The following is an 18,961-nucleotide window of genomic DNA, read 5'->3' on the forward strand; positions in this document are numbered from 1 at the left end:
GTTTGCCCCAATGGCATTATCTACTTGACACAACAAATGTGCAGCGCTGAATACCCGTACCTGGTACAAAAATCTAAGACATCAGGCCTGAGGCCAGTTATGCGCGAACCACGGCTCCAGGTGTCATCTCAGAGGATTGTACTCGTATATCAAAGAATTAATCGACGAAGGGAATCGTCGACAAACAACGGTGGCGTCGGCTTCGGAATCTTAAAGTGTTTGTTGTCGCGAGCTGATTGACCGCGTCTATGGCTAGAGTATTCCACCAGCCAGAAGGTCGGATGACATTATGACGTTTCCTTCTTATTGTTGGCATTCACAGATGTTGCCACCCGAGTATACTCTGACTTGCCATCGTAGTAAAAAGTCACATTGGTAAATGAAATCTATTTTCCTTCTCATTGTAATTATGGACTTCACGCTGAGTCCAGCAATAACTCTTTACATCCCTGGTAATCAAACGGTTTTCATAAGTTCTGTTTCATTGCGTTTCTAGTATTCAAGTTTGCTGGCGCTATAATTCATAACGCTCCACTGCCGTTTCGAATTGAAGCCTGAAATAATTAGAATTTTCAGTTATACTGCTACTGCTGATTTGAAATAGAATTCATATTTTCAAACCGATTCATTTGAGAGATGAATAGACGACGTGCTAGTTATGTGTTGTCAATTAGTAAGTATTGCGTGAGTGTACATTACTGTGTATAATCGGTTTTTCCTCTAGTTGGAGTAGAAGATGAATTAATACATTAAGTATTTAGTCGCGCAAACACATGTACACGCAGCTTAATTACTTATTCGTAGTTAAGTACTTAAACATTGTTTATTCTATAACAGAAGCCTTGTATAACGTTTTTGAAACTAAGATACGTAGGACTTTTTGAATTAGAAACTGCTGTATTCGGAATACTAATTTGAAACATGTTTTAAAATGGTACACGTTCCTTCTTCTTATCGTGTGGATTGTGAGGTGGATTACCAACCTCACCAACCCTGGTGTCAGGGTTATTATTTAGCCGCCAAAGGCCCCTGACATGGCTTATGTAACGACTACTTACTTACATCAGTAAGTAGTAACCGGAACCAACGGCTTAACGTGCTTTCCGAAGCACGAATCATCTTACTTTCAGACAATCAGGTGATCAGCCTGTAAATTCCTAACCAAACTAGGGATCACAAAGTGATTTTTGTGATATGTCCCCACCGGGATTCGAACCCGGGGCCTCCGGATCGTGAGTCCAACGCTCAATTACTGGACCACAGAGGCCGTTAAAGTACTTTTGACCTAGCCTTGCTTTAAACCATCCTGGATTTGATCGTAGTACGGTCACGAGCATTAATATGTATACACTTTGGTTCCATGACACATTAACTTTTTTGACAAATTGAACTGTAAGTCTCACTAAATGTCAAATATGTTAGTGCAACAGAGTCCTAAAGTGGGTACATTATATTGCTCATGACTGTACGCTTAGGCTTTTCTCTTCCAACGCTAACATCTGTATGGACTTTATTTGCTGCGTGTGCATGTTTTGTATTTCTATTATACAGGGATGATTCGACACAACTGCATTACAGTCATGAGCCATATCATGTACCCACTTTAGATCCCTTTGGCACTATCATATTTCACATTTAATGTGACTTACGGTTCAATTTGTCAAATAAGTTAATGCGACATGGTTTCAAAGTGTATACATATTAGTACTCGTGACCGTACCTAATAATCGATTTCAACAACATTCTAGCCATTTAACGCATCATCATCTTCCTCGCGTTATCCCGTTTTTCACAGGGTCCGCTTACCTAACCTGAAGATTTGATAGGTCCGGTTTTTTACAGAAGCGACTGCCTGTCTCACCTTCCAACACGCGAAGGGAAAACCAGCCAAATATAGGTTAAGTCACATCCCTCCGAAATACAATTCTCGGAAATGTGGGTTTCCTCACGATGTTTTCCTTCGCCGCTGAGCACGTGATAATAATGTATAATCCAAACACGAATTTGAAAATCATTGCTTTTGGCCTATGCTGGGATTCGAACTTGAGATCTCAAATTGAGAGTCAGGCGTTCTGCCAACTGGGCTACTACGGCTGGGGCTATTTTACACATCATTTGTTATTCTAAATTTGAAACCGTTGTATTGTATTATTAGTTTTATGTAAATTTGCCTCAACTCTATGCCAATTTTCCTGGACCAGAATCAAATTGGTCTGAAAATTGAGTATTGAAATCTCCCTCCATTAGCCAATGAATAGTTCGACCGTGCTACAGAAAACCCTGCTCTATCAGAATAGTTTTACCGGTGCTTTTTTAGCAAATTACGTTTTCAAAACTGCTGGAAAGTTCCTCGTTTTCAACATAAAGCAGTCGTTTCATAACATACGAGTGCTCATAAAAGAATAAAAATTGTCTCCAACGAAAGCGCATGAAAAGAATAATGAATTTTACTCATCATAGCGAGAATACAGTTTTTGATAATTCAAATTCAATTCATACACATACATAAACTCACGCCGATTTCTCATCGGGATAAGCAGAGACTATGGAATTCCATTCGCTTCGATCCTGACACACTTCTTTTGCTTCCTCCACATTTATCAATCGTTTCATACACGCACGCCGGTTCATAGTAGATCGTACTGAAACTTTTCTAAGGACATCACCAATTCGGTCAATGTACGTCCTTCTAGGCCTTCCTCTGCCAGCCCTACCACCAACCTTCGCTTTATATACTGCTTTCGTAAAGTCAATTCAAATTCAAAAATATCTCAGTAGATGACATAGTTACAATTTTTTGGTAATGTTAAAATGTTTTCTTCCTAGTACATACATATCCTCGGCACGCCTGTATCCCCGAAGAGGTAGGCAGTTTTTTTTTTACGTGACTTATTGTAGATTTGCCGCAGATGGCATTAACTACTTGGCCGGAGGTAGGCAGAGTAATATAGTATATACATACACCCACTCTTCACTAGCTATGTAATTGAGGGCGCGCCTATTGCCATTGGCCGGGCACAAATCAATTGGCTACTTGACAGTTGCAACAATAAAATATTAAATATGTCAGATATGGTAGTTTATCATTAAACAATAATTATCCAATAGTTTTTTCTTATTTAGACCATTTTTAGACATTTTTATTTTACAAAATAAGAATGCGTTTTTTTTATCTGTGTAATTCAAGACCCGAAACACGGGCGGCCATGATTGAGCTTCGTGAGACGTCACATTTCACAAAATAAACAAAAAATATCTGCCTGGTTTCAAGTTATACTGTTTGACAGTTTCTTTACGTTTGTTGTTGAAATTTAGGGAAAAATAGAGCAGTGGTTTCCCTCTTGCCTTCTGCCCCGCAGTACCCTGTCTGACGCTGTCGGGATGGCGCCCAGAGTTATCTATTGCAAAGCCTGACGACTCCTGTCCTCCGCTTCTGAATAATACTGACAGTTACTGCTACGCTCTGTCAGTTTCCAGGTTACAGTCCCTGTGACTCGCTTCTTCCGTCCTGCATTGCCGTACCGATGCCTCCCATCTCCGCCTCTGCAACCGTTGAGGTCTTCACCCGTATCCCCGAGCAAGGGTTCTACGGTATACCCCGTAGGTCTGGATATACTAAAGTACATTATGCCAAAAAACAAAAACTAATGCCCCAAACCAAAATCAAACCCTTTCGAAAAGTTTTATTAGTTGCAACATTCACATTTGATTCACAGGAATTAGTGCGACCCAAATGCTAAAGTTCTCCCGTAACCACAAACGTTCCGATATAACGATTCAATTCAAATCCTCAATCAGACTCCACTAAACTAATTTATTCTATGTCATGATGTTTGTTCATTGTGCTATTTGAAAAGCTTGGTGGCGATTTTCTACTGTAATGTCGTTATGACATCATTGCACAGTCGACCCTGGCAGACGTCCTTTTAGTACTTTTACAAGATTCTGTCTCGACGAACACATGGCAAGATACATAATATACGTCCCACTGCTGGGCACAAGCCTCCCCTCAATCAAATGGAGGAAGTGCGGAGCATAGGTATTCCACCACACTGCTACACTGTTTTTACTGAGGTGAATTTACGGTTAATAACCAGGACCAACGGCTTAACGTGCCCTCGGAAACACGGAATCATCTTACTTTTTCAGACAGTCAGGTGATTCAAGCCTGCAAAGTCCTTACCAAACAATAGACAATCACTCAAGTTATTTGAATCAGAATAATAATGAGTGAAAGATGTAATTGTGCCGGGGTGTAATAAAAAGGGTCATCATTTATACCCAAAAACAAAGATAAAACATGCATGTTTGTTATCTATGAAATTAGAAGGTTAAACGAAGGAAAATCTGTACAGCGCCATCTATATTGATTATTGCGAACATAACCTGGAAAGTCTTTCACTACTTCGATATGGCCTTTTTAGAACCCCAGGCCTTCGCTACGTGCACCACCTGCAAAAGTAAATCTTCCATTTTCCTTACAAGTTAAAGAAGGCGTAATGTAACACATAGACCTAAAAAGACTAAGGATGGTCTTATCAATGGCGGATCCAGTGAGGTCTTGGGGGTCATGGGGGTCATGGCCCCCAAGAGAGACCCAGGTCTATCTAAAATTCTCTGCAATTTACTTTCGTATTAATAAAGTACCTACACGCAGAGAAAGTAATCAGCGGTCCGGTGATCTATCTCAATTGTTTCGTAACAGAAATTATGGAATGGAACAAGCCGAAATAGGCCGAGAGGTGGGAACATCGACGACACAACTAGTAGACCCTAGTTGTTTCATTAAATCTTCTTCTATCGTGTGGGTTGTGAGGTGGATTACCAACCTGTGCAACACTGGTAACAGGGATATTATTAAATAACGAAAACTTAATACCAGGTTGAAAGTATAAATCAAATCAAATCAAATGCATTTATTGTATAACTATAGCTTATTACTACTAACTCATAACTATAGCTTATTGTATAACATAGTTTATTGTTGGTGAAGAAGAAGTTTATTGTTAACATAGAGCAGGCCTTAGTTATGAATACATCCTCTATAATTTACGTTTTCATTTTTTTTATACTCAGTCCGCGTCACAAAGGAAGTCCCGCGGCCGATGCTGGTGTCGCAGATTCTGCATAAAATTATTATGACGTGACCATTAGTTACATTAAAATTCAAGGAGTTCTTTTGTGGCGCGAATTTTATTTTAAAGCTGGTATTATCTTTAGTCTTCGTTTTGCAATAAAGCGGCTAATGGTATAACGTTTCGCATAGAATTCATTCTGTTAATTAGCTGGGATGGGATGAGGAAAGCCGGACGCCGCGTTCTGATTGGCTCACTCAAGATCCTAAATACCGCTTCGAAAGGTCACAGAAGCGGTCTCGATATGTCCAAAAGATCTCTGGCGGCATCTAATACCGGGTGTTAGTGACACCGTGCCGAACACTGAGGGCGATAGCCGTTGGTCCCGGTTATTACTTACTGATGTAAGTAATATCCCTGACACCAGGGTTGATGGGGTTGGTAATCCACCTCACAATCCATGCGATAGAAGAAGAAGAATGGCGATGATTCAGCTCATGATTCTGAGTGAATATCAAGTAGAAAACTATGGAATTTAAAATATTTAAGAGAATACCAAAAAACATGATACAAAAATTGTTTAATGATTGTCTGTTGTCCAAAAAAGAAATTGTCGGTCTAAAGTAATATCAATATTCAATATTCTAGATTGAAAAAAAAAATCGCATGGACAGAAGGAGTACCCGGTGGTGTTATTGTTAACACCCTCGTCCCGGCTTGATTAGTACTGCGGGTTCAAGTCCCGTCCAAGTCAGATTGTTTTTTTTTCGATTTAATTTTTCTCTTTGCATTAAAGAAAGATCTTTTAATCAGATGTGTCGACAGAATTCGTTAATCTGATATTAGGAGTCTAGAGCTTGTATGGTCGATAGTAACAACATATAGTGTGGTTTTGCCCTTACGCGTGCCCGTGTGGTCTGCACCTGACAGGCTTACTAGCGAACGGGTTTAAAATTACGACTAAGCTTTTGTTCAACCACCGGATTATTGTGTGGCTTAAAGTTAGAAAAAGATCTTTTGGTTGTAATCCGCTATAGGGCTGGCAACAAGAAATAGGTATTGTAGCAGAGTACAAACTCTGCAAACATTATAAAAGGAAAAATTGAAGGGAAGAGAGGAAGGGGTAGACCTAGGATAACATTTATGAAACAAATAAAAGAGAAGGTGCAGGTCGTGTCGTATCGGGAGGTGAAGGTTTTGGCGGGAAGAAGAGAGGAATGGCGATTACTCCACCGACAAGAACGCAGCTCTTAAATAGAGAGAGAGACAAACTCTGCACATACTGGCCTTTCCTTCTGACCGTCAATCGTTTTAAATTTCGAAATTCTCATTTTATTTCGCATTTCCCTTCTTTTTACGTTGACGCATTGCATCCCCGACCTTCATAAGAGCAACATATATTATACTGCTAAGCTCTGGCCGTGCCCTAATTTTGGATTGTGATCATAAATTCTTCACTGTGTCTTATATAGCATCGTTATAGTTTCTTTGTTAAGTGCTAATTAATAAACTGGGTATTCCTGTTGATGTTACTATTTTCGTCGTTATTACTAATCATTCCACTCTCCTGCAACTACTCTGCCGGCACTTCGGGACTCCATCCCCATCCATCGTGCCGCAGTATATTTTGTTCCTTGAACTCTTCGAAAGAAGCGCCCACCCCCGCGGCAAGGACGCGAATTGCCCAAGTGGAAGATGACTCTAACCCGCCTGGGGCCGGGTTAATGGTCTTGTATGACACAAAAACCAAAAGCCGTGATTTACTTTACTGTCTAAAATCAACACAAAAATCGACCTCAATGGTCCAGTGGTTGAGCGTTAGGCTCACGATCCGGAGATCCCGGATTCGATTTCCGGTGGGGACATATCACATAAATTACTTTGTGGTCCCTAATTTGGTTAGGATATTACTGGCTGATCACCAGATTGTCCGAAAGTAAGATGATCCGTGCTTCGGAAGGCACGTTAAGCCGTTGGTCCCGGTTACTACTTACTGATATAAATAAGTAGTCGTTACCATGAGCCATGTCAGAGGCCTTTGGCGGCTCAATAGTAACCCTGACACCAGGGGTGATGAGGTTGGTACTCCACCTCACAGTCCACACGATAGAAAAAGAGTAGAGCAGCATGGCATAGTTACGTTACGTACCCACTTCAATAAACTAGGATATGCTATACTGTAGTGACTTAATTATGAAACCACAGAATCCGACTTTGTGAGTTTGAATTCATGTTTGAACCGCGAAGGTCCGTGTTGCTCTGTGTTTGAATGATAAATATAATTATAATTGATGTAATGCCACGTGGTTTTTAAGAGTTGTGCCCGGTTAAAGGCATTAAGCACACTCCCTAATAGAATAGAATAGAATAGAATAGAATAGAAAAAGTTTATTATAAAAGGACGCCACACACAAAAAAAAAGTCAACAACATCATATCAAATTTCCACTAAAACAATTACAAAAAAGCAAGACGGATGTTTGTCGAAATGACCATAAGGTGGTGGTGGACGACCTGAGATAAAAGGGCCTCACTCAGCACAAGTCGCGGCGTGAACCACGACGCTGGTATTATGTGGACCCTTTTGGTGACGCATAATACACGGAACTTAACACGTTGACAGTCCCATACAAAATGTTTTAACTTCCTTGTAAATCCCGCATATTACTTCAATTTTTATATGTCCTGTTAAAAACGTAAATAATATAATATAATGACGACAACTGGTGTCATTTTAGTTTATTGAAAAAGTAAATCTGAATAAACATTATAAGTATTTGATTATTTAAATATTTTAACTAAACCTTAAGTCACTTCAGCCTTCAAACAGGTTGACAGTAGCATTCATCGAACATACTGTAATACAAACCTGATGCTAAGTTACCCGGGATCCAAGTGGAGCACTCGCTTTTAGTGCTTACCTGGTCGTTTTTTTAGTTACCCATGTATGGGTCACGGAGCTAGTCCGCCATAACCCGTATTTGGATCACTAGACTGTCGACGTGTTAAACATAGCCGGCGAGGAGTGAGCATATACTATACAGCTCTGGCTATACAGGCGTGTTGCCATGTTGTCGACATTAGCCTACTCCTTCGACATTAATATTTCATTGATATTTTGACCGTCTTCAAAAATGAAGGAGGTTATGTCTACACCAAGCACGAAAAGTTTTGCATCCCTTTTCTCTCTCGTGACATTTTCTCCACACACAAAAACGTACCACTCCATTATTTAGTTACTCTTTGTTCATTTGACTTTTCATTTAGCCCGGGGTCTCCATTGTTTGCCATTTGCAAGCAGTCGTAACGTTGAAATTTTCCTCGCGTTTGACAATGAATATAATTACTCGAACAAATTAGTTACGCTTAGCGACGATGAAGGCGGAATATATATAAGATTTATTTTCATATATAACAATCTATAGATGTTAGTGATTACAATCTTATTCTATTGTTAGTAAACATTCAACATTTTAAAATACAATAAAAAAATTCAGCTGCCACTACCACCTGTGTGCAACCGCACCCACCGCGCAAACATAAGCGCATCCCACCTACCGACCAGCACACTCTGCGCAAAGCACTTATAAAGTGCTCATAAAGTTCTCATAAAGTGCTCATAAATGCATAAAGTGGAAAAGATTTTCGTACTTTAGTAACGCGGAAAAACTATTAATACCAAAATTAAAAACCTAAACTTATTATTTATTTTTATGATGGTCTCGAAGGCAAACTCGTTTAATATAAAAAGTAATTAATTATATGTTTTATTAGATTTTTTTATCCTTCCAAATAATCCTAGTGGTAGAATACAGTGATGCCTATTCGGGTGCACACAAACATAACCGAATTTCAGTTTGACAGCTCTTAGACTAATGCCGCCCTTCACTTACAATAAGTACAAGAAGGGACGGAGCTAATTCACTAATACTAATATTAGTGAAATTAAGTTGGTGATTGCCCGAATCGACATGTCACTTTCTTATGCCGCTGTGAGATTTCTAATTGGTATTCTGAACCCGGTTACGTTGTTCTGGAGAGTATAATATATATGATAATATATTAATAATTATAATATGATATATAATATTATGATGTATAAATAAGTATTATTTTAACTCTTTTAGAAACTACGTAGCAATAACCTCGATATTACTAAATATGTCCTAAACTCACAAACATTTGTAGTATTTGTCTTAAGACATCATCATCTCCCATTATCCCGTTTTTCACGGTGTCCGCTTACCTAACCTGAAGATTTGACAGGTCCGGTTTTTAGAAAAGCGACTGCCTGTCTCACCTACCGACCCGCGAAGGGAAAACCAGTCCAATACAGGTCAGGTCACATACCTCCGAAAACATATTTCTCGGCAATGTGGAATTCCTCATGATGTTTTCCTTCACCGCAGACCAAGTGATAATCATTTATGATCCAGACATGAATTCGAAACAAATTCGACAATCATTGGGTTAGGCCTGTTCTGTACTGTGTGTGTATTTGTCTTAAGACATAAGTATTATTATTTACCTACATTCCTATGCTACTGTTTGCGCGAAGAATATAAAGGAATTACATGAGATTACATGTGAGTAGTCGATAAATAAGCCATGTCAGGGGCCTTTGGCTGCCCAATAGTAACCCTGACACCAGGGTTGATGAGGTTGGTACTCCGCCTCACAACCCACACGATAGAAGAAGAAGAGAACTTAGCAATACCTCGTTTCATGAAACAAAAAATAAATCGTTTATTTGAGTTTCACGTACATAAGCATTAACATTCTCCGTTTATACAAATACTTCACAAAATGTGGTTACACTGTATGCCAGATAACGTCATGACTGAAACTCGGTGGACTCATTCGCAATCTGTTTCGAAAAGGATTAAATGTGTTTGTTTGTATTTGGACGTTTGTTCTCAGTTTTATTAAAAAATGTGGAGCATAAGCTCACGACTATATCACAATGGTGCACATCCATCGCAAGATGAATTGAGTACCCACACCTCACCGAGCTTGACTCATAGGAGTTATACACTACTATTAACTTTATAATTATTAGTCGAATGATTTTAACCTACAACAATCAGTTCACAGATATCGACTTATTTTCTATCAGTAAATTTGGGCTACAGTCGCAAGTATTCCAATCATTTATTGCAGGATCAACAGGGTTCAGATTTTAAGGCGGCTGATATTTATGTATATTATATCGTATGTATCTATGTTCATATACTATATACATATATATACTTATTGTAGCACACGTAAACACGCATATACATGCAAACACACTTAAACACACACACACGTTACTTTTAGCTTGATAAGTTTATACGAATTGTTAGCTGTGTTTACCTTTAATTGGTTACGCATTTAGAATAATACCTATGTTTGTTGAATAAGCGTAGTAATAATGTTGTAACTGTTGGTAAACCTAATAAAAAAATTAAAAAAATAATGGCCCCGATTCCTGCAGACACCGCCTAATTTTATATATTATAACTTAAAAGTTATATCCGTCATTTTCTTATCCGTTGAAAAGGAAAGGGATGGACGATTGTTAACAAGTTAATTTTAAAACGAATGAATAACCCGGGCGAATAAAATAGGCATCTCGCTGGCATGTACTTAATGTAAAATTTTTAGACGGTTGTTTTAGATTTGTGCTTAAAATTGACGTGTGTTCCATAAATTGTATGCTTGTCGTTACCCGTCCCTTAACTTTTCGGCGGATAAGAAAATGACAGATATAAACATATAATATGACAGATATAAGAGAACTTAAGATAAAATTAGACGGTGTTTACAGGAATTAGCACCAATATGTAGCAGTACTATTAAAACTATAAAAATTTCATGCAAACTTTGCCACATCTTTTCCCTCTTAAGGGTTGAATTTTGCAAAAACTCGTCTTAACACCTACGCGCCAAAATATCCTAACACTAGAAGTTTGAGATTACTTGATGAGTGAGTGAGTCAGTCAGTGTTCTTTCGCTTTTATATAATAAGTAGTGATTTATCAACTCTACAAACTTTAACAGAAGTCTATATTGTTGCAGACATTGGATGAGTGGTCGTTCGACGTGTTCGCGCTGCACGAGGCCGCGAACGGCGCGCCCGTCAAGTACCTCGGATACGAACTACTCAATAGATACGGCATGATACACAAGTTTAAGGTAAAAAGTTTTATATTCCGCATTTAATTTTGTGCAGTTCATTCGACTTATTAATATAGGGCACAACCGACACGCACTGAAGCAGTTTGGTAGATGCTCTATAACCCTACCGGTTGATTGAGGGGAGGCCTGTGCCTAGCAGTGGGGCGTATATTTATGTGACGAATGTCAAATGATAAAGTCGGCTTCTATCAGCATAGTAGAAAACATAGAACGCGTGAGTAGAGCGAGTAAATGTCAAAGCTCGAGTTGTCAAATTTGACAGGCGAGTTAAGGTTCCCCGTTCACGCATCGACTTGCTAGCGACTCGAATATGAAAAGTGTCTCACACAATTTTACACAAATTATGTTAAAAACTACAAATTTCCTCATTTCTTATCTTCTTCTACCGTGTGGGTTTGTGAGGTGAATTACCAACCTCATCAATCCTGGTGTCAAGGTTATTATTGAGCCGCCAAAGGCCCCTGACATGGCTCATGTAACTACTTACTTACATCAGTAAGTAGTCATCATCATCATCATCAGCCCATTAACGTCCCCACTGCTGTGGCACGGGCCTTCCCTATGGATGGATAGGGAGATCGGGCCTTAACCGCTGCGCCACCGAGCTCCTCCAGTAAGTAGTATCCGTGACCAACGGCTTAACGTGCCTTCCGAAGCACGGATCATCTTACTTATTGGACAATCCGGTGATTAGCCTGTAATGTCCTAACCAAACTAGGGATCACAAAGTGATTTTTGTGATATGTCCCCACCGGGATTCGAACCCGGGACTTCCGGATCATGAGCCCAACGCTCAACCACTGGACCACGGAGGCCGTCGCCTTCTCATTTCTTAAGAAAATAGGGGTCTGTTTTTATTTTTGTACTATTTATAGCAATATACAACAGTTTTTCTTATGGAGTCGGAACTAGATGGTCAACTTGTTAAGTCCACCACAGTGTCAACAGAAGCTGCAAGCTGGAGGATGTAGGTGCAATAGGGATTACAGGCGTGAATTTATGTGTGGCTATTGATCTCAATTCTTTTATTTTTACAATAAGTCACGTTTAAAAAAAAAACAAAATAAAACTCACATGCGGCAAGGAATAAAAAAAAAGATTATCAGTCCACTTTACTTACTTACTTAAATCAGCAATAATCAATTTCTTCCAAGCAGTCTCTTACCAATTGAAACGCTGATCTTTACAATGTCACATGAACAGTCGCAAAGCAATTTACCTTTTTAACTTAGCTCCAATGTAGCTTCGAACGACATTTATTACTTGATCCGACAAGTAAGGGTAAGCTGATAGCTTTCACAAAAGAACAATGTTAGGTGGGTAGTTCTAGCTGAAGGCGCTTGGAGGCACAGCATAAGGCGAGCCGATAGAGATTGACACTTCTTCTATCGTGTGGGTTACTAAATATGTAGTCGTTACATGAACCAAGTCAGGGGCCTTTGGCGGTCCAGTAATAAGCCTGACACCAGGGTTGATGAAGTTGGCATTGCACCTCACAACCCACACGATAAGAAGAAGATCGTATGGGTTATGAGGTGGATGACCAACCTAAACAACCCTGGTGTCATTGTTACAATTGAGCCACCAAAGGCGTCTGACATAACTCATGTAACAACTACGTATTACTTAACATCAGTAAGTAACCGGGATCAACGGCTTAACGTGCCTTCCGAAGCACGGATCTTCTTACGTTTGGACAATCGGGTGATCAGCCTGTAGTGTCCTAACCAAATTAGGGATCACTTAATTGTTTTTCTGATACGTCCCCGCCGGGATTCAAACCCGAGATGTCCGGATCGTGAGCTCAAAGCTGAACCGCTGGACCGCGGAGGTTTGCTAGGAGATTCTGCAGCATTGTAACAGCCTTTTCTGCTTCTAAAGCGGTCATCATAATAATTGCGACCTTTCTTTTGTTTAGCTTTCCACGTAGCCAATACATGATAATTCAGAAATCTCTGCTTCCACGATTTCCCTCATTCAGTGCTTATCGCTGTCGATCCACTAGGGTCGATTAATTCCTTCAAATATTCTTCCTCTCAGACGACGCCCTGAGCCGAGGTTCGCGCCCAACTTGGCACCCTTAGCGCTCCCCATTTATCCGCCCAAGTAGTTAATGCCATCTGAGTCACAAAAAAAAGCTCCATCTGTCCATTTTGGACCTCCATATCTCGGGATGTCACCGACCCGTCATCGCCTGGTCTGTCTCTTTTTTGGATAGGTCTTCGCTATGAACGGAAACTCTAAGAGTTTCCCAGTCTGGGCGGCTACGATATATTTGAGCAAGGTTTTTCATTTGCGCATATTATTTTTGTTATGTAGTTATAAAGAGTTATTAAATTGTGTTTATATGTGATCTAACGAAGGCTTTTGTCTTCACCTGACATCTCAGTAAAAGGCAATAATCCCAAAAAATCTCTTCACTATATCTATTATGCTCACAATATTGCCTCCATCAAGTAATATAGTTTGCCAATTTCCCAACAATAACCTTTTTACGTCCTTCCTATTAATAATGATAAATGGATCGCTTTCCTCTCCTATTACGTAATAAATCCCTATGATATGGTGCGATGTCCCTTATGACGGATCCATTATTTCAAGGTTAATACGATATTTTCTTTACGATATCTTTTAGTTCCTATTTTCTGGTAGTTTTCGTAAGATAACATGCTCAACGGATTAACCTTGACTAGAAGAGACTTTATTTAAACACACAATACAACCAGGAAAATTAAGTCAGATGTACAGGTTATTATCGTCATGGGGAAGCCTCGTTATGTACATTTTATTCCAATAACTAAAGTACTTATACAATTTTAAGACTACACTCAAACAGAAACTCTGTAAAAAAGGTTATTATAAGGTTAGTGATGTTTTAGAAGATATGGGAATGCATGGGATTAACTATCTGGGAACTGATATTAGGCGGCCAAATTACTACTGTATAACAATATTATACGTGTTATTATTTAACATTGTTACATAAGCTCACATTTATTTAGCACCTTTTTTAATGTTTTAAATGTTAAGTAAATTAAATTTATCTTTTTTGGGGTACGTTTTTACAATAAATACCAGAAAATATTTTGTATTTGTCTGAAAATAAATTTAAAGCTTATGTTAAGCTTATTTTGAATTCAATTCAATTCATAATAAATATTACACGTCAACAAATATTTCGATGAGTAGGTACACATTCTATAAATTACGTTACAATATTTTAATATTAAATGGAAAAAACCGTAATTACATAAAACATAACATTAACATGATGGTTTAAAAGATGTGTTGCTGTTGCAGTTTCTTGTCATTTGTTCTCCTCAGCTTAGCTTAGCTTAGCTTACATAGATTCAAAAATGTTAAATTGATCTTCAACAACTTGGGTAGCTTCCTAGGTCAAAGATAAATTATGAAATTCTGATTTCTTAATAAAGACAGATCTAAAGGTGACAAAAAACGTTTCTTTTATTTTACTGTGAGTGCGCAATGCAAACAAATGTCAAATAGCAATATTGCTTACTTAGATGAATTGCGTCGATGTGGCCATTTTAACCTCCCTGATTTGACTAGTTGGAAACTACCCTATTACGTTGAAATCGTTGAATGAATGATTCTGATTTTGCCTGTTTCTGTTCGTTCTTTCTCTCATCAGTAAGAACCACATTAAATTATAATAATTAACGAAAGCATCATTATGCAATATTTACGTAACAACGCAACACCGACAAGAGCTTGGCTCAGTTAATGGTGATAATGACATAACCACATTGTTTTGGTTTTTCACATATCTCTTTGAGTAGCAAAAATTCATTTTAATTACCCCTACATAGAGAGGTGGTTAAGTAATTACACCTTATTGGTGCAAAGTCGCGAAGCGTCGAAATAATACAGGGTGTTAGTGACATCGTAACGAATACTTATGGGGATGATTCTGAGTTAATATTAAGTAGAATTTTTCGTCGCATAATTCATGTTTTTTTTTTGTTTTTTTTTTTAATTATTTACAATTCTATACTTTTGCAATGGAAAATTCCACTTGATATTAACTCAGAATAATCAGCTGAATCATCCCTCTCAGTATTCGTTACGATGTCACTTACAACCCGCACAAGTACATACGGTAGCCATACAAATAGGTATGGGTGTTAGTGACACCGTAACGAATACTGAGGGGGATGGTTCAGACCATAATTCTGAGTTGATATCAAGTGGAATTATCAGTCTGAATATTCATGATTTTTTTTGTGTTTTTTTTTAATTATTTTCAGTTCCATACTTTTGCGACGGAAAATTCCACTCGATATCATCTCAGAATCATGGCCTCAATCACCCCTTAAAGTTTTTGTTACGATGTCACTAACACCCTGTATAATCAAATACGACTATTATCTGTATGTTTTTGGATTTAGAACATATTGCGGTTAATAGCAATAGGCTCGCCCCCTATATACATGGAACTTATACATAGCTGACGAGTAGTGGGTGTATAGTATATAATTGTATACCCTATACATCTCTACCTACCCCTTCCAGGATACAGACGTGAGCTTATGTTATGTTATGTTTGATTTAAATCCAGGTGCTAGGTACAGGCTTTCTGCGGGTTACAAGCTTCTGAAGTTCTAACTTAGTGGCTAACCAACTTGTCAGAATTTATAATCTACACTAACACCATTCTACCCTTTACGTTTAATTTGACGTCTGATCCTCTGATCGTCTGAGCCAACATCGATAATATGTATTGTACTTCCGAAAGGTTCCACTGACTTTAAAAGGAAAGTAATAATACCTAATAATAAAAATAAAACACTTCATTGCACACAAATTTACAAGTCATTTACTTACAGGAGAAACTTATTCAAAGGTGGGCAAAGGCGGCCTTATCGCTAAGAGCAATCTCTTCAAGACACCCTTCGGCAGGGGATATAGTACACTTGTGCTACACTTGCGCAACAAAACGTTAGATAAACGTCATACGGCTATTGGTCCAAGCCCTGTTTTTTAGAATACAAAGCCCTAAACATACCTAATATGCGCGCGACGGGGTTGCCGTGTCCTTAGGGCAAAATGTGATGATATAATTAAAAGTTGATAGTTCATATTTAAAAAACATTCAGTCAGACAAAAGTCAGACAGGCAGTCGCTTCTGTAAAAAATCGGACCTGTCAAATTTTTAGATTAGGTAAGGGGACCCTGTTAAGACGGGATAACGCTGGAAAGATACTCGTAAGTAGTTATTTTAGCGACAAAATAGTGAACACTTTTATATTTCTTTTAAGATTTACACTTTTCCGAGTGATATGATAAGATTCAAGATTTAAACTTCAATAACTTTGCAACTTAAATACATTTAACTTAAAAAGGATTCAACTTGAAAATAAAATAGGTAACTTTAAACGAACACCTTAGCTCCAAAGTTAACGTTCAATATACGTTCTAGTACACTCTAAGAAACTTAGAAACGGTCTTTAAAGCAATCTGAAAGAATACCCACATTCTCAGGTTTTTCTCGACTTGTGAATTCGGTTTCCTATCTCAATAGGAAAGCGGAGTAGACTTCTCGTAGATACTTGGATCTTTAGAAGGTGTCTTCTTTCTTGTTGGGTGGACTGGGTTCGGTCCTGTGTCTTATGTATAGGTCTTTGTATAGGGACCTCTGCCGCCTGCTGGACCTCGTCCACCCTGATCAGTGTTACCCTCAATCTGGCCAAGAATAATGTGTTTCTCTCAAAGAAGCTCAGGTCTCTCTCCTGGCATGTGGAAGTAGACGCCTGGTGATCTTAATCTCATTAAGATGGAGACGTTCGTTCTCATAGCTGTCCAAGGAATGCCTAGCAGCTTTCTCCATCTCCAGTATTTTACTACCTACCTACATGTATTTTTCTAATAGATAAGTAATCTAAAATTATTTGCCACCAGGTCCCATCGACGATACTGGAGAACTTTCTCAGTCGGATAGAGGAGGGGTACTGCAAGTTCCACAACCCGTACCACAACAACCTGCATGCCGCGGATGTGGCTCAGACGGTGCACTATATGCTTTGTCAGACTGGCCTCATGGTAAGTTATACAGGGTTAATAGCACTTTACCGCATACTGAGGGGGATGATTCAGTTCATGATTCTGAGTTGATATCAAGTGGAATTTCCTATCGCAAAATTTTATTTTATTTTTAATTATTTGCAGTTCTATATGTATGCGACGGAAAATTCCACTTATCAACTAGGACTCATGGTCTGAATTCTCCCTCAAAGTTTTGGTTACCTTCTAAATTCAAATGCTTATAGCAAAAACCACGCAAGCGCCTTTCTGAAAAACCATATTGTAATGAGGCGTTTTATTTATAAGGTATGTGTTTGTTATTTGTCCAATAAATATAATTATAATAAATATATAATTATGATTCTAATGACATTTTCTCTAACAAAACTTTGATTTCTTTCTATAAATTTCATTCTGGGTAAAAATAGGTATCTCATTTTTTACCTGGATAGAAACTAGCTTGTTTATTACATTTTTTGTTAACATAAAGATATTACTATAAAAAGGGAACACAAAAATTTAAACCTTAAATCACGTCTCGGAAAAGTCCTCTACCCCATCACCTTTCCACACTAACAAGCTGCTTCCTTCCAGAACTGGTTGTCGGACTTGGAGATCTTCGCGACGCTGGTGGCAGCGGTGGTGCACGACTTCGAGCACACTGGTACCACAAATAACTTCCACGTCATGTCTGGCTCTGACACCGCGCTGCTCTATAACGACAGGGCTGTGCTGGAGAACCATCATATAAGTGCTGCTTTCAGGTAAAACTATCCACAGGGGTGGGGCAATCCTGCCTCCAGGTTTTCCGATTCTTTGCCGTCTTCTATATTTCCGAATGCATATAACCCGAGTGCTTTCAGAACAAGGTGAACAGGCACCTTCTGGGCGAGCTCGCTCCATCTTATGCCTCGTCAATACCTTCGGACAAGTCTGGAGCCAAGAGCAAACCCATTAAAGGTAAAATAAAAATACAGAACTACTGGGAATCTTTTCACGGTTACGAATCGAGTATTCATATTGTGAAGAAACATTTACTTTTTGCCATTTTTCATGAAACGAAAATTTCGTTTCATTTGTTACTAGGATAGGTAAAAGTACTAAACTATTCAGCCTAAATGGGTTAGGTTAGGTTACTTAGTTAGGTTCAAAAACTAAAGTTTTCCTCACAAAATAAATACTTGATTTTGAACTGTGAAAAGATTCCCCGTCGATCTGTATAGTTCGTTTTACGAAAATCCTGAAGCAGGATATAAGATTTTTACAATCCACCGTTCGTTCGTCCACTATGACGGCGATACGATTCCATTTTTAACCGACTTCAAATAAGGAGGTTTCTTATTCTTCTTATTCTTATAAATTTTACTCGTATGTATTATTGGTATTGCACAATATCGACTTCAGAATTAATTCTAACATTGTATTCAACAAAATAGGTAAGTACGTATTAATTTCTTATTATTTATTTGACAGATTTTGAAATCGGTTTATTTCATAAGGCAACACGGGGCTCCGTTGGTTTATTTCTTTTAATTGGGTTTTTTTTTCATTCAAGTCGGTCTAACGATTACAAACAAAAAAAAATACTGTGTAAGTATAGTGAATAAATTTTCTTTATCCCTGTCTTTACTTTTGGTAAACAAAGAAATGTCTCGATTGAACAGA

The 18,961-nt window shown here is 38.5% G+C and overlaps 1 protein-coding gene across 4 annotated transcripts in view; it reads left to right on the forward strand.

The window, feature by feature from the left end:
* The window catches only part of LOC126380382 (dual specificity calcium/calmodulin-dependent 3',5'-cyclic nucleotide phosphodiesterase 1), a 281,501-nt gene that overhangs the window by 242,486 nt on the left and 20,054 nt on the right, over positions 1–18,961 (forward strand). For all 4 annotated transcript variants that reach the window (XM_050029798.1, XM_050029954.1, XM_050030030.1 and 1 more), the window contains 3 exons: positions 11,135–11,251; positions 17,174–17,314; positions 17,891–18,060. In XM_050029798.1, coding sequence (XP_049885755.1) covers positions 11,135–11,251; positions 17,174–17,314; positions 17,891–18,060 — 428 coding nt within the window. The remainder of the gene's footprint in view (positions 1–11,134; positions 11,252–17,173; positions 17,315–17,890; positions 18,061–18,961) is intronic.

This window comes from Pectinophora gossypiella, chromosome 1 (genome assembly GCF_024362695.1).
Source record: "Pectinophora gossypiella chromosome 1, ilPecGoss1.1, whole genome shotgun sequence".
Taxonomy (NCBI): domain Eukaryota; kingdom Metazoa; phylum Arthropoda; class Insecta; order Lepidoptera; family Gelechiidae; genus Pectinophora; species Pectinophora gossypiella.